Genomic DNA, 25,875 nt, shown 5'->3' with positions numbered 1-25,875 from the left:
TGTCATACAGTATGTGGTTGTCTTACCTAGCTATCTTAAAGATGCAGTCCGGGATCTTAAGCACAACAAGTTCATAACATATTGTACGAATTGGATTCGAAACATATCATAGGAATTGCCCAAAAAAAAATATATATATATATATATATATATATATATATATATATATATATACACTACCAGTCAAACGTTTGGACACACCTACTCATTCCAGGGTTTTTCTTAATTTTTTACTATTTTTTACATTGTAGAATAATAGTGAAGACATCAAAACTATGAAATAACACATATGGAATCATGTAGTAACCAAAAAAGTGTTAAACAAATCAAAATATATTTTATATTTGAGATTCTTCAAATAGCCACCCTTCACCTTGATGACAGCTTTGCACACTCTTGGCATTCTCTCAACCAGCTTTACCCGAAATGCTTTTCCAACAGTCTTGAAGGAGTTCCCACATATGCTGAGCACTTGTTGGCTGCTTTTCCTTCACTCTGCCGTCCAACTCATCCCAAACCATCTCAATTGGGTTGAAGTCGGGGGATTGTGGAGGACAGGTCATCTGATGCAGCACTCCATCACTCTCCTTCATGGTCAAATAGCCCTTACACAGCCTGGAGGTGTGTTGGGTCATTGTCCTATTGAAAAACAAATGATCGTCCCACTAAGCCCAAACCAGATGGGATGGCGTATCGCTGCAGAATGCTGTGGTAGCCATGCTGGTTAAGTGTGCCTTGAATTCTAAATAAATCACAGACAGTGTCACCAGCAATGCAACCCCACACCATAACACCTCCTCCTCCATGCTTTACGGTGGGAACTACACATGCGGAGATCATCCGTTCACCCACACCGCATCTCACAAAGACATGGTTTTTGGACTCCAGACCAAAGGACAAATTTCCACCGGTCTAATGTCCATTGCTCATGTTTCTTGGCCCAAGCAGGTCTCTTCTTCTTATTGGTGTCCTTTAGTAGTGGTTTCTTTGCAGCAATTCGACCATGAAGGCCTGATTCACACAGTCTCCTCTGAACAGTTGATGTTGAGATGTGTCTGTTACTTGAACTCTGTGAAGCATTCATTTGGGCTGCAATTTCTGAGACTGGTAACTAATGAACTTATCCTCTGCAGCAGAGGTATCTCTGGGTCTTCCATTCCTGTGGCGGTTTCATCATTGCGCTTGATGGTTTTTGTGACTGCACTAGAATAAACTTTCAAAGTTCTTTAAATGTTCCATATTGACTGACCTTCATGTCTTAAAGTAATGATGGACTGTCGTTTATCTTTGCTTATTTGAGCTGTTCTTGGCATAATATGGACTTGGTCTTCTACCAAATAGGGCTATCTTCTGGCTTGTGAGCACCCCTTTCAAAACTACTGGCAGAATTATACAACAGTTCTGGAGTATCACTTCAAGACGAATGCACAAAGTAACTAAGTCGCTCTAGATATGAGCGTCTGCTAAATGACAAAAATGTAAATGTAAAAATGTATTATATATATACTAAAGGAGAACAACAGCAAAATATGGATGTTTCTTAGGCACAATAATTGTATCAATATGATATCTCAAAGTTTTGTCTCTTACGGCTTGGATGATTGGTTTCCCAGCTAGGAAGTGGCGGGCCAGTTGTGCCTGGATGTCCATCAGGTTGTAGCAGATTTCTGTCTCCCTGCCTGTCCTCAGTGTGTAATGACAGTGGGATAACACCAGGGGGAGCAGCTCCCTCTCAGGGTGGCACAGGGTCAACTGTGTCTCTGACACCCCCTCCAGAGGAACACTGTAGTCACTGCAGGGGTGTAACAAAAACATCTCACAGTTAAGATTCAGGGCTCAGTCTAGGATCAGTTTGAGAGTAGGAGTGCTGGTCTAGGATCAGTTTAGCCTTTTAAATTATAATGAATGGGATGGGGAACCAGTGCCAATATTCATAAAGTGCCTCAGAGTAGGAATGCTGATGTTATTCATTATGATTTAAATGGGGAAACTGATCCTAGATCAGCACTCCTACTCAGTGTGAGATGTTTTTTGAATGCAGAGTCTTCGAAGCCTATCAAAATGTCAAGGTCCATATTTTAGCCAATCAAATAATCAAAAGTAGAGGTTTGGTGGGTGTGACTAACCTGTTGTCATGGTGACTGAGTCTCCTAACCTCTCTGACCAGGCTGTTGTGAGTCTCTGACAGGAATTGGACCAGAATCTGGAGGCAGGACCCTGGACCGTGACGACTGAGTGACAGGAACTCCCCAGAGCTCTCCATGGTCAGCTCCTTCTCACAAAGCTGTGGTGTCACACCTAAGTCTGCTGCTCAAAACACATGCGATACACACACAGTACACACAGAGTTAGATACAGAAAGGACTATTTTATCCGACAACATTCCCCATACACTGTCCAAATGGACACAAAACAGTGGTTAGTATATAGTGGGGAATAAATGTGCTTTTTGTACATACCATTGTTGGCCACGTCCATCCTAAGGCAGTTCCACACCTTCATGAAGACCTTCATTCTCCCAAGCAGCACTTTCTTCTGGTACCCTACAGTGGTATAGTTTAGCGACAGTCAAACCATTGACCAATTGGATTGATTGAGTGATCGATCGATTGGTTGATTGATTGATCAACCTGAATAATAACTCCCACATACCTGTTTGTATGTGCTGCAACACCTGGGCAATGGTCTGACTGGTCATATCAGCTGTCAGGGGAAACATTCTGGACAAGTCAGCCTGTAAGGCAGCCAGCTCTGGTAGATGATGGAGTTGTCTCACACACTGCACCTACAGCGGACAAACACATATACACTACCGTTCAAAAGTTTGGGGTCACTTAGAAATGTCCTTGTTTTCGAAAGAAAAGCAATTTTTTTGTCCATTAAAATAACATCAAATTGATCAGAAATACAGTGTAGACATTGTTAATGTTGTAAATGGCTATTGTAGCTGGAAACGGCTGATTTTTAATGGAATATCTACATAGGCGTACAGAGGCCCATTATCAGCAACCATCAGTCCTGTGTTCCAATGGCAAGTTGTGTTTGCTAATCCAAGTTTATCATTTTAAAAGGCTAATTGATCATTAGAAAACCCTTTTGCAATTATGTTAGCACAGCTGAAAACTGTTGTGCTGATTAAAGAAGCAATAAAACTGCCCTTCTTGAGACTAGTTGAGTATCTGGAGCATCAGCAATTGTGGGTTCGATTACAGGCTCAAAATGGCCAGAAACAAATAACTTTCTTCTGAAACTCGTCAGTCTATTCTTGTTCTGAGAAATGAAGGCTATTCCATGCGAGAAATTGCCAAGAAACTGAAGATCTCGTACAACGCTGTGTACTACTCCCTTCACAGAACAGCGCAAACTGGCTCTAACCAGAATAGAAAGAGGAGTGGGAGGCCCCGGTGCACAACTTTTCAAGAGGACAAATACATTAGAGTGTCTAGTTTGAGAAACAGACGCCTCACAGGTTCTCAACTGGCAGCTTCATTAAATAGTACCCGCAAAACACCAGTCTCAACGTCAACAGTGAGGAGGCGACTCTGGGATGCTGACTTAGCCAGAGTTGTAAGGAAAAAGCCATATCTCAGACTGGCCAATAAAAATAAAATATTAAGATGGGCAAAAGAACATAGACATTGGACTTTTTCTTTGCAACTCTGCCTAGGTCAGCATCCCGGAGTTGCCTCTTCACTGCCAACCTGTGAGGCGTCTGCAAAATTGCAAAAGGGTTTTCTAATGCTCAATCAGCCTTTTAAAATGATAAACTTGGATTAGCAAACACAACGTGCCATTGGAACACAGGACTGATGGTTGCTGATAATGGGCCTCTGTACGCCTATGTAGATATTCCATTAAAAATCAGCCGTTTCCAGCTACAATAGCCATTACAACATTAACAATGTCTACACTGTATTTCTGATCAATTTGATGTTATTTTAATTGTCAAAAAATTGCTTTTCTTTCAAAAACAAGGACATGTCTAAGTGACCCCAAACTTTTGAACGGTAGTGTACATACACAGACAAACATGTCTTTAAGCACACTGACAAGTATGGAAACTCTCCCATAACATACTCCATTATCTATAAACAGGTAGTAATGTGGACAACATCATGTCACATGAAGGGCAATATAATGGAATGGAGTGAAACTTTGCTATCAAGTAAAGCAATGTGTGTGAATTTCTTCTGTTGAATCCCATTCTTGAGCAGTTTCACTTCCAGTTACCTTCTTAAGGAAGAGTTTGAGGAGCGGTACGGTGTTGTGTCCCTGCTCCTGGTCCACTCTCTGAGAGAAGTGCTCCACGGTGAGGGATTCAGACAGGCTCCAGAAGGAGGAGTGGTGTGTGGGGCAGTCTGAGGGAGAGGGCAGCAGGGGCAGCATGGGTCGGGGGTCCGCATAGAGTAATCTCATCAGGGGGCTTCCACCCAGCCTTTTATCTGCACTGATACTGTCCTGAGCTTCAGCCAGTTTCCTCCTTAGATGCTGGTGATCAAATGGGTGGGTTAATAGGTACAATAAAAAATTTGATGTAGTTTAGTGTCCCAAATCAGTATAGTCCTTCACCAGGCATACTGTATGACTGTGTTAGTCCTTATGTAGGTGCCCTTCAAACCTTAAAATAAAGTGTTACCAAAAACCTAAACTAATCACAGCTTGACCATACCTGGATTATTGGGTTGATAACTGCATCACAGACCAGTTTCTCCCACTGTTCCCGTCCACGTCGAGAGGACAGGTCTGGTCTTGTGTGGCGAGAACCTGGTTCAGCAATGCAAGGACAAGGTGTGATAAGCTGAAGTCACAAACTCTATAAATACTATGAGGTGCAACCATTACATGGCAATATTTTAGACATTTCTTTGTAAGAATTCTGAGGAACTTTTTATTTATATTTTTTATATAACATTTGTAAAACTATTTGTAAAAAACTATTTGTAAAAACAAAATGGAAGACAAGTGTAATCACCTGCAGTGAACTCCAGACAGGCGTGGAGGACCAGATGAACTATAACAGCCGTGTTGTCCATGTTTTGATCCAGTGTCCGACCCAGCACCTCCATGTCCTTCTCAAGGTGGCTCCACAGGAACCCCCGGACATCTTGGACACCAGGGTGTATCATCTGACTGACTGCCTGCACAGACACAAAGAAACATTATTTTTATCATCACACAGTTAAATTAACCAACATAATGGCTTCATGTGTTGCCCATTTCAACAGTTGATAATTCCTTGAGATATTGTCCAGAAGTGATCATTGTACTTCCGAGCACAGGTTTCTTGTGATGCCTAATCCAACTACTTGATGTTAGCTTGAGATATTGGTCAGGCCTTACCTGGTAGTTTTTTATGGTCCCTTGCAGCATGGCCAGATGGTTGAGCAGTCGAAGGATGCAGGACTGGGCTGTTGACATCTGTCTCTCTGGGGCCTCAGACCTACGATAAACCTCTCCCAAAACGTGCCCCGTCCTGGTCTGATCCCCCACACTAAATTCACACACAGAGATCAAAGGTCAATGTGGCATTAACTCATTAACTAGATTTCTCAGTTGTATATTGGGAGAGACGGTTAAGCAAAGGACCTTTGCTGAGCAGGAGTAAATCCAGCAACTGGGTTATGACCTTGACCACCAATTGGAACACCGCAGTCAGGGCATTTGGATATTGCCACTGGTTTCCCGCACTAAGATAAAGAAGAAGAACAGTGTCAAATCTATAGGAATAAAATGCTAAATGAGATACAAAAGAAACAAGAAAGGATCCCTCACCTCTCCAACAGAACACGCATGACCGTTGGCACAAACTGCAATCAAAATAGTCAAATGATTAAGTACTACTGCATATCAACAAGCAATGATGATGTCAAAAGCAATACCACGAGAATACATTTGCCAGCAAATACTTACAGTACCACTTGATGTTGCCCTCTTTAGTCATCCACTGGCGAGCCTCACTAGTGTGATCATCTGGCATGGTGGGCAAATAGGAGCCCTGTGGGACAACTGGTTATCAGTCTCAATGATCTTATTACAGTATCTACCCCAGCCCCTACCCCACTTGTGGAGATAGCCCTTACCCCTTAGTCACAAGTGCCAAGGGGGTAGGGGCTAGGGGTTCATTTGTTATTCAGGGTATCAGAGAAAAAGAGTGCCTCACCGTCATATTGTGAGGCTGGGAGGCTATCTGGTGGAGTGGAGCCAGCAGTGTAGTCCCACTGAGGAGCACAGCGCATGCATGGACCAGGAGCTCCAGCAGGAGGCGCCGTTGAGCTGGAACAGTCTGGGTGATCTGGAGAGGAGAGTCTGGTCCACCTATCTGATTGGATAACAGCGCTGTGCAGAGCTTTCTGAATTCACCTGATAGGCTGTGCTTCAGGAAGTCATCCAGTTTCCTTGTCTCCTGTAATGAGAGAATCATGTTACAATTTCTTTCAGAAGGCAGGGGGGAATTCTATTTCATACCACATGAGTTTATAACAATAAGGGGCAGTTTCCCAGACACAGATTGACCTTAGTCCTGGACTAATAAGCGAGTTCGATGGAGAATATCCATTTAGAATGCTTTTTAGTCAAGGACTAGGCTTAATCTGTGTCCAGGAAACCCGCACAGAGTTTACTATAAATTGAGAATGGTCACCTGTGGAGTGGGGTGAATTTTGGAATCAGGTGATGCGAAGCGACAGGTGACCTGTCTGAACGAGGCCAGGACCAGGAGAACTTGGGCTGAAGCTTTGGAGCAGCTCAGATTCTACAGAAGAAACACAGAGACAGAACACAGTCAGTCAATGATTATCTTGAATTATTGAATGCACCAGAGCACATAATTAAATAGAACATTTACATTGACATTTTAGTCGTTTAGCAGATGCTCTTATCAAATAGACATACAATCTAAAGTAGGTAACACTATTAGATCACTATTTTAAGAACACTATGATAAACTACTGCATCTCTATGTTCCAGGGATGTGTGGAAAGGACTCTGACCTGCAGCGTTGTCCGGAGGGGGTCAGTATGAGCCTCAAGCAGGGCCTGAGCCACCCCGTCCCTCAGGGCCTGGTACAACGGACCACAGCACAGGAACCGGTCCACCTCTGCTGGAATCAGCCTCTGAGAAAAACACCATGTGAAAATAGGATAGGTAAATGGCCTATAAAGTGTATCCAGCATTTGGCCAACAAGTATTCATTATTCATTTCATTTGATAGGATGATCAAGATCGACCTTGCATCTTGCAGGTACCTCATTATTGTTATGTTTGCCCGCTGATGTGTGTCACCATGGTTAATGCAAGAGGAGATCATAATAGGTTTACTCAACTAGATGGAATAGCAAACAATTTCACTGTAAGTAACTAGAAATAATATAATATCCAGTCTGGTTGTACCTGGAGTCGGAGGACCTCTGAAGGGAAGGCCCATCCCCAGGATGAGGATCTGTGCATCAGGGCCAGGACACAGTCCATCCCCGCCTGCCTATTGACCGCTCTCAACAGGAACACTCTGTACCAGTCGTTACCTCCGTACTCACACACTGCCTTCACCTGAGACAGGTACTGAGCCTCCACATCCCCCCCTGCCCCACCAGCAGTATCTGTAAATGTAGTTCATATTTAATAACAGAATGTAAACTATGTAACAGAGGGAGCATAACAATATGCAATGCGAAAAAATCTATAAAAATATGTTTTCAAAAATAAGAAGAAAAAGAGACAAAAAACTATGAAGTAACCTCATAGAATATTCACAATGCTTCCAGTTGAATAAAGGTACTACAGTCTAGGCTATGTTAATGACGATAAAAGGCTCAATCCCCAATTTAAGTGACAGTAAATCCCCAGTTTGCTATATAACTCACCCTGGGCCACAGCCTTCTGTAGCAGGTGGGCAGCGGTGCCCAGGCAGAGCCTCAGACGAGCCAGGCTCAGCAGGAACTCAGCTGGGTCCTCCAGTCTCCCAGGGGTCTGCTTCCTGGCAAGCCTGCCCAGGAACCGTGTGTCCTCCTGCAGTCTCCTCTGCTGCGCTCTCCCCTCCTCCACCACTAAACCTCCGGAACACTGCAGGGAGTCCTGACACACAAGAAACAGTCAATCAATCAATCAACCACCCCCCCAAAAAATAAAACAATCAAATAAAATAAACAAATAACACTCTTTTATTAATAGCACTGCCTTTGCTGATGCAGCCCAATGCATCCATTTAAATCTCAATATCAAATAATTTATGGGTAACAATTCAGTACCTGTAATAGTTTTCCATTAAAATTGTAAAAAATAAACAATAATAGCTTATTAGCCAAATAAATCTTTCTCAAGCAAGAATTTGGCTAGGACTGTCTGGGAGTTGTCTGGGAGTAGGGCGGGAAAGGGCACCAAAGCGGGTGATTAGAAGATCCTGAGTATTTTGCATTTTCAACCAGAAACTATGTGGAAATACAGTGGGGAAAAAAAGTATTTAGTCAGCCACCAATTGTGCATGTTCTCCCACTTAAAAATATGAGAGAGGCCTGTAATTTTCATCATAGGTACACGTCAACTATGACAGACAAAATGAGGGAAAAAAATCCAGAAAATCACATTGTAGGATTTTTAATGAATTTATTTGCAAATTATGGTGGAAAATAAGTATTTGGTCAATAACAAAAGTTTCTCAATACTTTGTTATATACCCTTTGTTGGCAATGACACAGGTCAAACGTTTTCTGTAAGTCTTCACAAGGTTTTCACACACTGTTGCTGGTATTTTGGCCCATTCCTCCATGCAGATCTCCTCTAGAGCAGTGATGTTTTGGGGCTGTCGCTGGGCAACACGGACTTTCAACTCCCTCCAAAGATTTTCTATGGGGTTGAGATCTGGAGACTGGCTAGGCCACTCCAGGACCTTGAAATGCTTCTTACGAAGCCACTCCTTCGTTGCCCGGGCGGTGTGTTTGGGATCATTGTCATGCTGAAAGACCCAGCCACGTTTCATCTTCAATGCCCTTGCTGATGGAAGGAGGTTTTCACTCAAAATCTCACGATACATGGCCCCATTCATTCTTTCCTTTACACGGATCAGTCGTCCTGGTCCCTTTGCAGAAAAACAGCCCCAAAGCATGATGTTTCCACCCCCATGCTTCACATGAGGTATGGTGTTCTTTGGATGCAACTCAGCATTCTTTGTCCTCAAAACACGACGAGTTGAGTTTTTACCAAAAGTTATATTTTGGTTTCATCTGACCATATGACATTCTCCCAATCCTCTTCTGGATCATCCAAATGCACTCTAGCAAACTTCAGACGGGCCTGGACATGTACTGGCTTAAGCAGGGGGACACGTCTGGCACTGCAGGATTTGAGTCCCTAGCGGCGTAGTGTGTTACTGATGGTAGGCTTTGTTACTTTGGTCCCAGCTCTCTGCAGGTCATTCAATAGGTCCCCCCGTGTGGTTCTGGGATTTTTGCTCACCGTTCTTGTGATCATTTTGACCCCACGGGGTGAGATCTTGCGTGGAGCCCCAGATTGAGGGAGATTATCAGTGGTCTTGTATGTCTTCCATTTCCTAATAATTGCTCCCACAGTTGATTTCTTCAAACCAAGCTGCTTACCTATTGCAGATTCAGTCTTCCCAGCCTGGTGCAGGTCTACAATTTTGTTTCTGGTGTCCTTTGACAGCTCTTTGGTCTTGGCCATAGTGGAGTTTGGAGTGTGACTGTTTGAGGTTGTGGACAGGTGTCTTTTATACTGATAACAAGTTCAAACAGGTGCCATTAATACAGGTAACAAGTGGAGGACAGAGGAGCCTCTTAAAGAAGAAGTTACAGGTCTGTGAGAGCCAGAAATCTTGCTTGTTTGTAGGTGACCAAATACTTATTTTCCACCATAATTTGCAAATAAATTCATTAAAAATCCTACAATGTGATTTTCTGGATTTTTTTTCCTCATTTTGTCTGTCATAGTTGACGTGTACCTATGATGAAAATTACAGGCCTCTCTCATTTTTTTAAGTGGGAGAACTTGCACAATTGGTGGCTGACTAAATACTTTTTTTCCCCACTGTAACACCTGATAAAAAAATAATCACACTTTTACAGTGTTAGTTTAATCAGCTGTTGTACAATATGACACAAAACACAGGAAAAACAGATTTTTGACTGCACTGGGCCTTTAAGATGAATGCACTAACTGTAAGTCGCTCTGGATAAGAGCATCTGCCAAATGACTAAAATGTAAATGTCATTCATGTGTAAAGTAATAGTGTAGAAGTCTGTGTAACCTGGAAGCAGTTGACAAAGAGCAGGTAGAGCTCAGTGTGATCCTCCCTCTCCAAGATGTTCTTCTCTAGGCTCTGTAAGTAGTTCTGGATGTGACCTTTCACCTGCTCAAAACTGAGACAAATACAATGACAATGTGAGGAAATGGCTCCTCACCTAAAGACATCCTGGTTTTATTATATTTGCTCAAAGTATTTATTAGATGTGCTTGCTGAAAGCCAATAACAACTTTAGAAATGCTTCATACTTATTAGGTGTGCTTGCTGAAAGCCAAGCACAACTTTAGAAATTATTCTTACTTCTTATTATTTGCCTTCCGCTGCCAACAGTAGCGCCAAAACCGTAAAAGCTACCAACACATAAAAAACATTTTGATAATACTTATACTTTTCACACTACAACCATATTTGCATAAATCCCAATGCATTTCAATGGCTATAGACTTGAATAGACTTCAACTGTTTAAGCTAGAAACGCCATTTAAAACGTGCAGACTGGTCCGGAAATAAGTTGCTTGTATACAGCTTTTTGATACCATTTTAACTTTTTGAACTATAACAGTTTTAAATGTGCATAAAAGCTCCATAGGCTTGAATGGGAAGTGTTTGGATTTGCCACTGCTTTTGAACCGTTAAAGCTACAAAACACCAAACCAACATTGACATGTACAGACTGACTCAACATACAGTGGCTTGTGAAAGTATTCACATCCTTGGCATTTTTCCTATTTTGTTGCCTTACAACCTGGAATTAAAATTGATTTTGGGGGGGTTGTGTCATTTGATTTACACAACATGCCTACCACTTTGAAGATGCAAAATATTTTTTTTTGTGAAACAAACAAGAAATAAGACAAAAAAATGAAAACTTGAGCGTGCATAACTATTCACCCCCCCCAAAGGCAATACTTTGTAGAGCCACCTTTTGCAGTAATTAAAGCTGCAAGTCTCTTGGGGTATGTCTCTATAATCTTGGCACATCTAGCCACTGGGATTTTGCCCATTCTTCAAGGCAAAACTGCTCCAGCTCCTTCAAGTTGGATGGGTTCCGCTGGTGTACAGCAATCTTTAAGTCATACCACAGATTCTCAATTGGATTGAGGTCTGGGCTTTGACTAGGCCATTCCAAGACATTTAAATGTTTCCCCTTAAACCACTCGAGTGTTGCTTTAGCAGTATGCTTAGGGTCATTGTCCTGCTGGAAGGTGAACCTCCGTCACAGTCTCAAATCTCTGGAAGATGGAAACAGGTTTCCCTCAAGAATTTCCCTGTATTTAGCGCCATCCATCATTCCTTCAATTCTGACCAGTTTCCCTGCCGATGAAAAACATCCCCACAGCATGATGCTGCCACCACCATGCTTCACTGTGGGGATGGTGTTCTCGGGGTTATGACAGGTGTTGGGATTGCACCAGACATAGCGTTTTCCTTGATGGCCAAATAGCTAAATTTTTGTCTCATCTGACCAGAGTACCTTCTTCCATATGTTTGGGGAGTCTCTCACATGCCTTTTGACGAACACCAAACGTGTTTGCTTATTTTTTTCTTCAAGCAATGGCTTTTTTTCTGGCCGCTCTTCCGTAAAGCCCAGCTCTGTGGAGTGTATGGCTTAAAGTAGTCCTATGGACAGATACTCCAATCTTCACTGTGGAGCTTTGCAGCTCCTTCAGGGTTATCTTTGGTCTCTTTGTTGCCTCTCTGATTAATGCCCTCCTTGCCTGGTCCATGAGTTTTGGTGGGCGGCCCTCTCTTGGCAGGTTTGTGGTGGTGCCATATTCTTTCGATTTTTTAGTAATGGATTTAATGGTGCTCCGTGGGATGTTCAAAATTTCTGATATTTTTTTCTTCTGATCTGTACTTCTCCACAACTTTGTCCCTGACCTTTTTGGAGAGCTCCTTGGTCTTCATGGTGCCGCTTGTTTGGTGGTGCCCCTTGCTTAGTGGTGTTGCAGACTCTGGGGCCTTTCAGAACAGGTGTATATATACTGAGATCATGTGACACTTAGATTGCACACAGGTGGACTTTATTCAACTAATTATGTGACTTCTGAAGGTAATTGGTTGCACCAGATCTTATTTAGGGGCTTCATAGCAAAGGGGGTGAATACATATGCACGCACCACTTTTCCGTTATATATATATATTTTTAAATTTTTTAAACAAGTTATTTTTTTCATTTCACTTCACCAATTTGGACTATTTTGTGTATGTCCATTACATGAAATCCAAATAAAAATCAATTTAAATGACAGGTTGCATTAAAATAGGAAAAACGCCAAGGGGGATGAATACTTTTGCAAGGCACTTTTGCAATTGCTCGTCAAAAGATTGTTGATGCTGTTTGTACTTTTTTAACTATAACTGTTTTAAATATGCATAAAAGTTCCATAGACTTCAAAGGCAACATTTTGATTCGCCACTGCTCTTGAAGCGTTTCAACTGTTGACTCAACTTAGATTTCTTCAACACAGCTTTTTGCTACCATTCATATTTCATAAACTATAAAGCTTTTTGTATCCCCATTCATTTCAATGGTGGAGTGTAGGCTTTAACATTATAAACTAAAATCACTGCCACAACACTTTCAGAATGTTCAAACTAAAATATTTGAGAGCTAACATTATATGGCTTATGATGCTACGGTACTCACTCTAGCCTACTATACTATCCCACTATAACCCACTATAATAACTCCACACCTACAAACCACCTCAAAATACAATATGTCACTATAACTAACCCATAGCCTATGAAAACTCTATTATTAACAATACTACTACTACCATTACCACTGCCATGACTACCACTGCTACAACTATTTCACAACCATAAATACTTAAAAACTAGCAAGCACACACATCTACTTCAGGAAAAGTCATTTTCTAGTTACTACTGTGATGCATAATTGCCATGGTAATTTGGAATGTTCAGTCAATGAGCATTATGGGTAATGTAGTTATTCTACAGTTTCCCTTTAGGAGTATGCATTGTGCAGACATCACTGTTTCCCAAAGATACAAACATTCCAAAAACACAAAAACTAAGAAAAAAGCAACAACTAAAAAAACACACAATGTAATATAATGTGGCCTATGGACAACACTTTTTTGTTTTGCTTAAAAATAAGACCCTGTCGCAAGTTTGTGGCTTACTGTATTATATTATAGACTAGTGGCACCCCGCCCTTACGCGTGGCAAATCATTAATAATTTAATTCAATGCAATTCCCCACTCCTTCAAATCTCTTCAGGTTTTTGGTGTCTGGATATGCTGCTATTATTGTCAATTCAGTAGCATAAAAAAATAGCTCTCTCTTTTTTCTCTGTAAGCCAAAAAAACTGCACCAGGATCGCCTCCTGCAAGAATTGTTCATTTTTCTCCCAAAAGAAAAATGCTCAAAAGAGGTGCCTGGTCCCGTGACATAGCATTGGCCACTTTATATTCCTCTGTGTTTTGTATCTTTGTTTATTTTCACAGTTTTTTGTTTTGGAGTGTCCGGTATCCCTAGGTTACCGTGCTGTCACAATACATTTGACATTTTAGTCATTTAGCAGACGCTCTTATCCAGAGCGACTTACAGTTAGCGAGTGCATAACTTTTTCATACTGATGATGTATGCATTTGTAGGCCAATTTGCAAACCGAAGAATGACTACTTTACCCATAATTCTTATCTGCTTCCATTCCATTTTTTGATGTTATGTAAATGCTTCATAATGGATGCAACATAATGCTTTTTGTAGAAACCTCAATGACCTAACGTTATGGCTCTGCAAAACAGGTGTTAGAGGTAGACAACTACATATCTTATGGCCCTGTAGCTGTCCGGTTTTCCCCAACTCTAACAAATTCTCAAATCCTTTCAAATAAAGCAAGGTTCATAATGAGTCAAATTAGCACTACTAATGCCTTAAAAATAGGACCACACTGGACCGGGGGAAATTTGATTCAAAAGATTGAATTTCCAAGAGAAAGCAAGTGCAATGAAATGTTTTAGTTTTTTTATGCTTCAGAGTTTTAATTTAATTAAATCAATATTCTCTGGAGAATATTGACTTAACCCCTGTAATAATACAGCTTATTAAAATTATGATATTAAGGAATGGCCAGTAACAGAAGAGTCATGAATACAAAACCCCTTAAATAATGCCTACTATATGGCTAACACGGCATAATAAACACGGCATAATAAAGGTATAATCTACTTATTAGTGGCTAATATAATAAGAAAGAAAGAAAGTCACACACTCTATATATGCGCCCAACAATTTAATGGGTAAACCTCATTACCAACGTTTCGGTAGCGCAGTGCCTTCTTCAGGGTTGGTTAATATGTGTACCTGATAAAAATATAGTGTTACCCATGTTTTATTGATAGGAAAGATAGAAGAGGAGACAGGAAAGTGTGTCACATATGCCAACACCACATGTGCTCTGGGGGCTGCGGCACTAACCACTAACCACTACACCATAATGATTTGATTTTGCATTCTTATACAGCTTTCAAAGCTAAAGGATATGTCATTTGTCAAATATTAAAAGGGCAATCTGGAATGGTACAACCATTTTCAGACTTAAATTAAAGACACACACCAGCTATTTTTGTGTTTTTTAGACACAACTGCAAACTTTGAGAGTTTGCCATTAAAGAAGTTGGTCTGATGGGTTTACTCGGATGTCATCTGACTCCCCCTTGCTTGTGGGAACAATAGAGGAGCAATCGAGAACAAAAGAGGAAAGGCCCACCCCCCTTTGTGCCTTGTCATGAGGATACCTGGACCACCTATTGAGATGTGACTTTTGTTAAGTAATTCAGGTGATAAATGAAAAGGAGACTGGAGTGCATCTTTAAAGATATATAGCCATTCATTCTAGAAGAATATAACTTAAAATGACTCATGAGCTTAGTGCAACTGTCCTGCTTCACCACAAGCCAAAATATAAGCTTGTTTTAATTGTAAGGCAACATTGTAAACCTTACAAAACATGGTTAAAGCTATCAGTCACTCCTTGCACCTAAAGCTCTGTCTATGAATTTGAGTTACATTTCTCCAGCCCTATCCCTCAGCTGTTTACCAAAGCAGGGTGTGCGTTTGTTTGAATCTCTTATTGCCCCTTGAATGAATAGGTAAATATATTTCAAGTTATCCATCTTCACAAATAAATCAATACAATAGTAATGCCCATTGAAAACAACACTCACTGAGGAAGATGTGCCCAGGGAACAGGGGAGCGGATCTGGGGTAACTCAAAGACTTCATTGCACATCCAATACTGGATAGAATTTTAGGCAATAGGCTACCTCCTTCCCCACTCTTGTTCTCCCAGGGCACGTCAGCCTTTACTTTGAAAGAGAAATCTCCCGAACGAATAGTACATGAACTCAGGCTGCCAATAAAACACGCCCTTGATTGTAAGAATCAATTATTTAAATGGTAAGAAACACCAGAATGAACAAGGCGCTCAGCATATAAAGGGAGCCGAACAAACCCTGCCCATTATCAAAAATGGAATCTGTGTCAGTGGGGTAGACAGTGGGGTCGACAGTAGGACAGATGTAACTGCTGTCAGCATCTACCCCACTGGATGTAAACTCCACAAAGCCTGGCTTGTCGGTGCTGATCTGGAAGTCGATCCAGGACTGGTAACGGGACACTCTGGTGTAGACCCCAGGGAGATTGGGCCGAGCGCAGCCATTACCCCAACTAACAACCCCAGACTGGACCCAGACAGAGTTCTGTTTAACCACCATTGGACCTCCTGAGTCACCCTGAGAAGATAGAGCAAGGTAAGTCTCTCAAAGTAATTTTAAAAAGGCACGTGCTAGGAAATGGATTGGAACAGGACCCAGTTTTTCAAAAGTTATCTGATCGGATTTCATGCATGGAAAGAGAATAAATAGGATGGGCGTATCATTGAGTTGAATGGGGATGCCGGTTCTATGAATTGTATTTATTTTTTTGGGGGGTGTAAACCCGGAAGCCAGCTGCACCAATGTGCCGGAGGAAACACTGTTCAACTGACAACCAAAGTCAGCCTGCAGGCGCCCAGCCCGCCACAAGGAGTCGCTAGAGCGCGATGAGCCAAGTAAAGCCAAGTAAAGCCCCCCGAAATTCGATCAGATAACTTTAGAAAAACTAGGCCCAGGAGAACAAGAAGATAGGTTAGCATGGACTTTACCTGACATGAGTCCTTGCCCCCTTCCAGAACACCAGCACAGAGCATGTTGTCTGTGATTGAGCCAACCCCATTGAGGCAGTTACACTGTGTGTTCCCCACAACTGGAACCTCCACTTCTTGCAGAGTCTGGGGTGGGGGAAGGGGATCTGAAGGACACAAAGGAAGACTAGTGATGGGAGATCTTTAAATTGTCATTTAAATTGTAATAATAACAACAAAAATCAATGTGCACTTATGGCCACTGGGGATACTGTTTCACATAAGACATAATCTCATCAACATCTCCTATAATGGATAATTAACGTGTCCTCACGTCCTTCATTGGCGTCGCCCCAGCCGGTCACCCAGCTCTCTGTGTCACTGTGGAAAACACTGTCACTTGCTGCCAGACAGACGGGAAAGATGTAGTCAGTGAAGTTGACTGGTGAGGAGAGTTTGAGCAGAGCGATGTCGTTGTCTTTTGTGCTTCCATTGTAAGCTGGATGTATAACGATCTCAGCCACAGTTGTGGACACTTCGTTGGGGTTACTGCCCTGCTGGTTCTGTCGACCAAGGATAATGCTCCAACCATTTGGGCTTGAGCTTTGTTGGAATGATAAAATTAAGACATATCAAAGTGACAAAATGAAAGATTAACACAGAATGAATGGACAATTACATTTTGGAAAACTTATTTCAGCTGCATTACAAAACAATTGACATAGTCCTTTGTGCTAGAACCTTTATGTTCCCTGTATCTCACGCTAACTCACCTGGAGAAGCAGTGGGCTGCAGACATCACCCACTCTTTGTTGACGAGGGACCCACCACAAACGTGGCTGCCAGATTCTTGGAGGCTTGCCTGCCAGGGCCAACTTCCTGCAGGGGCATCTTGACCTCCCACTATTCTGGTGTTGTGTGGAGTGATGCCACACACTGACATAAAATAGAGAATATTGGAAATAAATACTCCACATTTGCCATTGGAATTAGATGAACAATTTTGATTGGAACGTATAGTGTGATATCTGCACCTGGATTTCAGCCAAGCTGATTTTAGATGAAAATACAAGGTCAGCAACTCATGTTAAGCAGTTGAAATGGCAATGGCTGGTGCTTTGCTTGTAGTGAATGGTACCGTTGTAGACAAGGATGAAAACCGTTATCTGATAATAATTCAATAATTTTATATGCCACCCCGCACTGAGCTGAGTGATGAAAGGAAATGTTTCCGCAATTTTAGTCTTAAAGTTTTAACACAAGCTTTACGGAAAGTCCTGTGAAGTAAGCCATGCATGGAATGCGAGTATAAAACTATAAAATGAATGAAAACAGTTCTGTTCCAAAATAGGTACTTTTCAAGTGATATTAACGCAGTATAAATTGAATTGAAGTGTGTGAGCTATTTTAGGACGTTTTTATTTGTACCTGTATAACATCAGCTTGTTTGCACTGCAGTGGGAGGTGTGGGAATATCTGAGGTGTGTCCTTAAAAACATGTGCCAAAGTGCCAATTTCAGGCAGCGCAAGTAAGGACATTTAAGACCCACCTAAATCGTCTCTTAACGGTAACGCATTTTCCAGGCTACATATATAACATAACATTTCATTAAGATGAGAGATGGTTTCAGTCAGTTACAATTCAGTCTGTCAGAGAGGAAGTGGATTAAAATCAGTTATTGGAGGTAATGTAAACTCACCAGTGGTTGTTGATGTGGTGGCTGGAGGGATATTAATGCCTGCAGGGAATAGACAGAGAGGTTGAAAACTGAGCACGAGCACTTCCTGTAAAGCCCTGTAGCCCCAAAATATGAGACTGTGTATTTTATTTAAGCGCTTCAAATCTCACTATTGTGTCATGCTGCCAACACCCGTTGATTTAAAAGTTATTTAGTGGCATTTTAAGAGTAATTATCACCTCAATAGCAACAATGATAGTCATAATGATATTAGCTCTCATACAAAAACGTGGTTTGGGCTTTTAGATGTCGGTAGTCATTTGTTTGAATGAGGAAGTACCAAACACATCCAAAACCATTCTGGTCGTGATCCACTCAAAATTCATCAATGAGCCAGGAGGCCCAAAGGTAAACTAGGGCTGACCCCAAAGATTTGATCAGTTTTACTCTTGACTTTTTGCTGTTTCTAGTATTTGCTAAATAATGTTTTAGCAAGGAGCACAAGCCACCAGCACAACACAACATTCCAGAGAGTGCCAAGGAAGCCCACAATGTGTCTGCTGCAGAGGGACAGGACAAATCCATTAGAACATTTGATCAGTCATAGTATTGACTTTATAACTAACATGCACTCTAAATAAACACTTTTGACATCATCTAGGTGCATCATGTGATTATAAACAACAATAAATAGGCAACGGTTAGCTACTTTCCTAAATTAAACAATGCATGGAATGAGTGTATAAAAAAGCTATATATATATATATATTTAAACAGTTATGTTCCAAAATCGTTCATTCTATGTCACTGATCTTCGTGAGTGATATTGTCGCAATTTAAGTTGAATTGAAGTGTGCAAGTTATTTTCTGACATTTATAGGCCAAGTTTTCAAACTTGCATTCCCACGCATTATTTCTGTAGAATAAGGAAGTAAAATCGATGAATATGTGCTAGTTAATTAACTACCAGCTATGCCTCTAAGACTAAGTGCTCTGCTATGCCTCTAAGATCTCTGCTTGTTTCATGTTATTTATAAGTATCACATGATGGTTTCAGTCTTTTACAATTCAGTCAGAGTTGAAAAGTGGATTAAAATCAGTTATTAGAGGTAATGTAATGTAAACTCACCAGTGGTTGTTGATGTGGTGGCTGGAGGGATATTAATGCCTGCAGGGAATAGACAGAGAGGTTGAAAACTGAGCACGAGCACTTCCTGTAAAGCCCTGTAGCCCCAAAATATGAGATTGTGTCTTTTATTTAAGTGCTTAAAGTCTCACTGTTGTGTCAAACTGCCACCACCGGGGGGGAATCAAGGTCAGCTAAATTAAATTCATATGTAAAATACTAACACAATCATCATTATACAAAGCAGATAAAGTCCTTACTCATCATGAACAGAAGCAGCACAATAACCTTTATTTGATTTCCCATTGTCACAAACTCCTTGTCCATTCCAATCTAGGAGAAAAAATGATTATCATCATCATCATATCCATGAATATCATTATCCTCTCCAATTTGTATTCACTGACATTTAACATTTTGCATTCTACAACCAAATATGTAAGATGAGCTCACCTGTTTCTGTGCATTCACCCGTTCTTCTGCGTAGTCCCGTTGGGTTGGCACTATAGGCTTATATGTACGACATATATATACTGTTAGGCAGGTGAGTAAGTTGTAATGTGGCATTGGGGCTGATCCCATATGACGTTTAATGCAGGTGTGGCAAGTGCATTCACATATTCCTTTTTTTTTTTTTTTTGTTATCTTAGAACAGCTCACCTGTTTCTCTGCGTTCTCTCTTTCATCCTTATAGTTGGCATTATGCGTATGTCTCTTAATCTTGAGCTACACTAGGGGAGTCAAGAAAACCGTAGTTTTTTTACCTGCTAAACTAGGGGCCCTATTTTCGGCCTGTGTTAAGGCAGTGCTAGTGTCCAACGCACGCTCTTTGGCAATTTCGACTTGTAAAAGCCTGCGCTCTACTATTCTCCAAACCTGGCGCCAGGGTTGGTAATTTACCTGTCTTATATCAGCTTGCTTGCGCTGAGGTGGGAGTGGTGGAAATATTTGAGATGTGTCCTTAAAAACGTGTGCCAATGTGCCAATTTCAAGCAGCGATACTGGTGATATTTAACACTCACCAAAAGCTGGTCTTAGTGGTAACACAATTGGTTTCGGCATCGATTTTGCCAGCGTAGGAACGCAATAGCCTAGTAGCCTATAACCAATGTTCTATTAAAATATCATGAGCAGTAAAACTGTCAACAGACATTCACGTTTTTCTTTATATTGGACATTATTTTTGTCCATGCAGCTTCTGTGAAAAGTTTGGACTCATTAGGCTTATGTGTGACACCCATTGAAAGAAAGGTGTCAGTGACTGTAGGAAGTCTGTTTAGGAACATCAAGGTATTACAATAGACAGCTTGCATCTTCCCCTTTCATCTGTTGGACCTACAGTGAGCTCCAAAGGTATTGGGACAATAAAACCTGTTTTGTTGTGTTGGCTCTGTACTCTAGCACTTTGGATTTGAAATGATACAATGACCATGAAGTACAGACAGTCAGCTTTAACTTGAAGGTATTTTCATCCATATCTGGTGAACCGTTTAGAAATTACAGCATTGTTTGTACAAAGTCCCCCATTATAGGGGACCAAAAGTATTGCGACAAATTCACTTATGTGTATTAAAGTAGTAAAAAGTTAAGTATTTGGTCCCATATTCATTGCACGCAATGAGTACATCAAGCAAACTTGTTGGATGCATTGGCTGTTTGTTTTGGTTGTGTCTCAGATTATTTTGTGCCCAATAGAAACGAAATGGTAAATAATGTACTGTGTAATTGTGGAGTCACTTTCATTGTAAATAAGAATAGAATATGATTCTAAACACTTCTATATTAATGTAGATGGTACCATGACTACAGATAGTCCTGAATGAATCGTGAATAATGAGAAAGTTACAGATGCACAAATATCATACCCCCAAGACATGCTAACCTCTCAATATCATTGGGGGGGGGGGGGTTATGATATTTATGCCTCTAACTTTCTCACTCATCATTATTTATACAGGATTATCATCCACATTAATTTATACAACAGGTGGGTCTAATCCTGAATGCTGATTGATTAAAACTGCATTCCAGCTGGTGTCTATTTCACAAGTTACCACAGGCTAAATCTATGACGTTGAAATGCCTGAATGCGCAATCCACGGTCTCATCAACCCTGCCAGAAAATGTATAAACTTGATCTCCACTATAAAAAGCATCTAGACATTATCTTCCATTTCTTTTAGACAAGCATTTGGTTTTCAACAGCAGAGGTTTATATAAACCTTGCTGTCTGTCTCTCCGACCTTTTCAATATTGTTTCAATATTGAATTGCGATCTCCACCATCCCATATAAAGCCAATGTGTCTGAAGGAGACAGACAGCAAATTTAGCTGGTTGTCATAGCAACATACAACTTTTTTTCATTTGACTGGCTAAATCGATACTTTGTTGCGAAAACTAAAACGGATGAGTGGCACATTTTTGAAAAATATTTTCGGCAGCATGACTATGGATGAATGGGAAAAAGAGATGGCAATAATACCCAGGTATGCAGATTTGGGGGATACTGCATTGAATGACCTAGAGAAAAGACGCAACGAAAAAAACACTGTTAAGAATACAAACTGGGCTGTGCGGTGCTTCGAGGGTGGCTAGCAGAGAAGAAAAATGTTGTTGACTTCAAAACTGTCACTAAGGAAGAGTTTAACATCCTTCTCCGACAGTTTTATGGAAATGTAGGAAATGGGAAGGGGGAGTACAGTATAAGCAGCTACCTGGCCCTCTGGAGTGGGCTCAACCAGTTTCTAAATGACGCACTCATTGGTCACAGCTTATGATGGACACTGAATGTACCACCTCGATTCATGCATTTCTGGGAAACATCAAACAGCTAAGAAGGCAAGGAAATTATATTACAAACAGCAACCCTCCCATCACCGATAAGGACATGGCCCAGCTCCAAAACTCCCAGGCTCTGAATCCCGGTACATCAAGGGGTCTGGTTCAGAAAGTGTGGTTCGACCAGTTACATCTGGGTCGAGGAGGAAAAGAGGGGAACAGACAACTAAAGCCCAACTCATTCCTCGTAAAAACAGATGAGAACGTTCTAGGGTATGTTGTTCATAGCCTGTTTGTGTTATTTCTAAGTTGCACTCATAATTAGGCTACTGGAAAACAATATTATAACAACGCATTCCCTCTCTCAGATACGCCACTCTTGCATATAACGAGGCCACAAAGAATAATCTGGACCCAAGGGAGAGGGGCATGGAGTCCAAGAGTGGATTCATGTTCGAGCAGCCAGGGAACCCACTATGCCCGGTGGCATCACTGGAGAAATATCTATCGAAATGCCTGGAGTAACGCCCTTGCATTTTATCTCCACCCAAGGAGAGGAGAGTGTATCGGGGACCCGATATGGTACACGTCAGAGCCAATGGGCTTGAACTATCTGGCAGCACTTCTACCCAGGATCTGCAGGGCAGCGGGAAAAACAACATACACAAATCACAGCATCAGGACCACGACAGTCCAGAAACTGGCCAATGCTGGTTTAGAAGCAAGGGACATGATGTCAGTGAGTGGGCATCGGTGCGAAGGTTCGCTCCATAGCTACTGGCGTCCCTCACTGACTGACAGAAAACGCTGGAGAAACATCCTGGCTGAAAACAAAGAGAACAGTGCAGCACCATCAACACCCAAAAGGCTGAAGCAAGGCAGCAGAAGTAGTAGCACAGACTACGACAGATATTTCAACCAATGCACCATCCAGGGGAATGTACAGATAAATGTGACATACAAGAAGTAGCTATAGCTATGTCAGCTGTGGTGGATAACAAAGAGAATGTATGGTTTCATTTATTAAAATCAGCTCAAATGAATGTCATGGATTGCCTTTCTTTTGTCTGAACAGTGTTGTGACAAGAGAGCACATTTTCTCTGCCAGGCAAAGTCGCGCATCATAGGCTGATTGTTGGTCATTCCCAAAGCCAACACCTCCTTTGGCCGCCATTCCTTCCAGTTCTCTGCTAGCAATGACTGGAACGAATTGCAAAAATCTCTGAAGCTGGAGACTCTTATCTCCCTCACTAACTTTAAGCATCAGTTGTCAGAGCACCTTACCGATCACTGCACCTGTACACAGCCCATCTGAAATTAGCCCACCCAACTACCTGATCCCTATATTGTTATTTATTTTGCTCTTTTGCACCCCAGTATCTCTATTTTGCACATCATCTCTTGCACATCTAGCATTCCAGTGTTAATACTAATTGTAATTATTTTGCACAATATCCTATTTATTGCCTTACCTCCATAACTTGCTACATTTGCACACACTGTATATATATTTTCTGTTGTATTTTTTTGACTTTATGTTTTGTTTTACCCCATATGTAACTCTGTGTTGTTGTTTTTATCGCACTGCTATGCTTTATCTTGGCCAGGTCGCAGTTGTAAATGAGAACTTGTTCTCAACTGGCTTACCTGGTTAAATAAAGGTGAAATAAAAAATAAAAAATAATAATAAAAAATAAAATTTGTTATGGATGTATCCAAATAAATGTCAGTAGAAAATAGCTTAAACAAATGCAAATGCAGCTACTTTGCTGGCTGTTATTTCTGGCTGAACCTTTTGACGTAACTGTAAATTAGCTGTAGTTGGCTAGCTAGCAAGCAAGGGATAAGAACTTTCCCAGCCAGTATGGCTATGGAACATTTACAACGAACGACTGGGTCGCGTCTATAGATACAGATCAAAAGACTGAATGACTGGGTCGTATCCATAAATACAGAACAAAAAGACTGAATGTCTGGGTCGCGTCTCTAGCAACCCTAGATTTGTGTCGGGACTAAATCTTGTGGAAGGATGAAATAGTACGAATAAATTAATCAAAATAATGTTTTTATTGAAAATATGTCAATCATTATTTGAATATGTTGGTAACCCGTTGTATAAAAGTGATAATGCCCTCGAAGCCGGTGTTTGTTGGATATATTGGCACGGATGTTGTTAGGCCCGAGACAAAGTCGACTAAGGAAGTCTCAAGGTTTTGCCCGCCTGAAGTAGAGTATCTCATGATAAGCTATAGACCACACTATCTACCAAGAGAGTTTTCATCTATATTCTTCGTAGCTGTCTATTTACCACCACAAACCGATGCTGGCACTAAGACCGCACTCAATGAACTGTATACGGCCATTAGCAAACAGGAAAACGCCACATCAGTCACTGGCTTCATCAATGACGTCGTCCCCACAGTGACTGTACGTACATACCCCAACCAGAAGCCATGGATTACAGGCAACATCCGCACTGAGCTAAAGGGTAGAGCTACCGCTTTCAAGGAGCGGGACTCTAACCTAGAAGTTTATAATTATTCCCGCTATGCCCTCCGATGAACCATCAAAAAGTCAAAGTGTCAAAACAGGACTATGATCAAATCGTACTACACTGGCAACGACGCTCGTTGGATGTGGCAGGGCTTGCAAACTATTACAGACTACAAAGGGAAGCACAGCCACGAGCTGCCCAGTGACACGAGCCTACCAGACGAGCTAAATTACTTCTATGCTCGCTTCGAGGCAAGTAACACTGAAACATGCATGAGAGCATCAGCTGTTCCGGATGACTGTGTGATCACGCTCTCCATAGCCGATGTGAGTAAGACCTTTAAACAGGTCAACATTCACAAGGCCGCAGGGCCAGACGGATTACCAGGACATGTACTCCGAGCATGCGCTGACCAACTGGCAAGTGTCTTCACTGACATTTTCAACCTCCCTGTCTGAGTCTGTAATACCAATATGTTTCAAGCAGACCACCATAGTCCCTGTGCCCAAGAACACTAAGGTAACCTGCCTAAATGACTACCGACCCGTAGCACTCACGTCTGTAGCCATGAAGTGCTTTGAAATGCTGGTCATGGCTCACATCAACACCATTATCACGGCCCAGTACATCACTGGGGCCAAGCTTCCTGCCATCCAGGACCTCTATACCAGGCAGTGTCAGAGGAAGGCCCTAAAAATGGTCAAAGACTCCAGCCACCCTAGTCATAGACGGTTCTCTCTGCTACCGCACGGCAAGCGGTACCGGAGCGCCAAGTCTAGGTCCAAGAGGCTTCTAAACAGCTTCTACCCACAAGCCATAATACTCCGGAACATCTAATGAAATGGCTAACCAGACTATTTGCAAATGTTTTTATCAAACTGAAACTGAATAAAAACTAGTAAAATCAAGTCTGAAAATGTACTGACACTATACTGAATTTCAAATCAAATCTTTAAAAACAAATAGAAATAAATCCTATAATAGCCTTGCTGTACTCTACTCACTCTACTGTATTGTACTGTATTGTACTGTACTCTGTTGTGCTCTACTCACTGTACAGTACTGTACTGTACTGTACTCAGTGAGAGACAAAGGCAGAGAGGGAGGGTTGTCCAGACTCAGACTATTTTAACACTCTTGGTTTGACCACCAGACGACAGAAAGACAAAGGAAACAGTTATGAGCTGAACATAATAGTATGCCAGTGGAAGGGATCACAGAGGTAGGTGACCCAACTGTAGTTTTTGACTATTATGATTTCCCATTGTAGCCAATTCAGTTGCAGTAAGTCCATTCGGTATTTTGGGGTAATTCCGTTACCAATTTGGTAACGGAATTACAAGTTTTAATCACTTAATAATTCATAAACAAAATTGATATCAGTAAA

General features: G+C 41.4%; 2 protein-coding genes across 2 annotated transcripts in view; both read right to left on the bottom strand.

The window, feature by feature from the left end:
• The window catches only part of rnf213b (ring finger protein 213b), a 109,144-nt gene that overhangs the window by 4,609 nt on the left and 78,660 nt on the right, over window positions 1-25,875 (bottom strand). Inside the window, 17 exon segments of the mRNA XM_041878961.2 lie at window positions 1,591-1,792; window positions 2,127-2,307; window positions 2,460-2,543; window positions 2,653-2,785; window positions 4,231-4,488; window positions 4,670-4,764; window positions 4,973-5,138; window positions 5,341-5,491; window positions 5,587-5,687; window positions 5,773-5,807; window positions 5,911-5,995; window positions 6,161-6,403; window positions 6,641-6,751; window positions 6,990-7,112; window positions 7,390-7,595; window positions 7,860-8,070; window positions 10,256-10,367. Of these exon segments, the coding sequence (XP_041734895.2) occupies window positions 1,591-1,792; window positions 2,127-2,307; window positions 2,460-2,543; window positions 2,653-2,785; window positions 4,231-4,488; window positions 4,670-4,764; window positions 4,973-5,138; window positions 5,341-5,491; window positions 5,587-5,687; window positions 5,773-5,807; window positions 5,911-5,995; window positions 6,161-6,403; window positions 6,641-6,751; window positions 6,990-7,112; window positions 7,390-7,595; window positions 7,860-8,070; window positions 10,256-10,367 (2,497 nt within the window).
• Window positions 14,506-21,064, bottom strand: LOC123483341 (serine protease 27-like). The gene is made up of 7 exons (XM_045213145.1): window positions 19,476-21,064; window positions 19,219-19,257; window positions 18,111-18,149; window positions 17,184-17,346; window positions 16,745-17,013; window positions 16,432-16,577; window positions 14,506-16,021 (listed from the first exon to the last, which is right to left on the bottom strand). Exons 1-7 carry the CDS (start codon window positions 19,540-19,542, stop codon window positions 15,680-15,682), a joined length of 1,065 nt encoding a protein of 354 aa, XP_045069080.1. The 5' UTR covers window positions 19,543-21,064; the 3' UTR covers window positions 14,506-15,679.

The sequence above is a fragment of the Coregonus clupeaformis genome, unplaced genomic scaffold, assembly GCF_020615455.1.
Source record: "Coregonus clupeaformis isolate EN_2021a unplaced genomic scaffold, ASM2061545v1 scaf0080, whole genome shotgun sequence".
Lineage (NCBI taxonomy): Eukaryota > Metazoa > Chordata > Actinopteri > Salmoniformes > Salmonidae > Coregonus > Coregonus clupeaformis.
Note: the sequence above shows the minus strand (reverse complement) of the source record. Positions and strands in the feature narration are given on the sequence as shown.

What these genes read in the sequence shown, in the direction of transcription:
- LOC123483341 (XM_045213145.1), bottom strand. Translation starts at nt 19,542, where the DNA reads ATGGACAAGGAGTTTGTGACAATGGGAAATCAAATAAAGGTTATTGTG. An exon ending in GCTGCTTCTGTTCATGATGA is followed by an intron (nt 19,258 to 19,475) that starts GTAAGGACTTTA and finishes TATTCCCTGCAG; the next exon opens with GCATTAATATCCCTCCAGCC. An exon ending in CACCACATCAACAACCACTG is followed by an intron (nt 18,150 to 19,218) that starts GTGAGTTTACAT and finishes TATTCCCTGCAG; the next exon opens with GCATTAATATCCCTCCAGCC.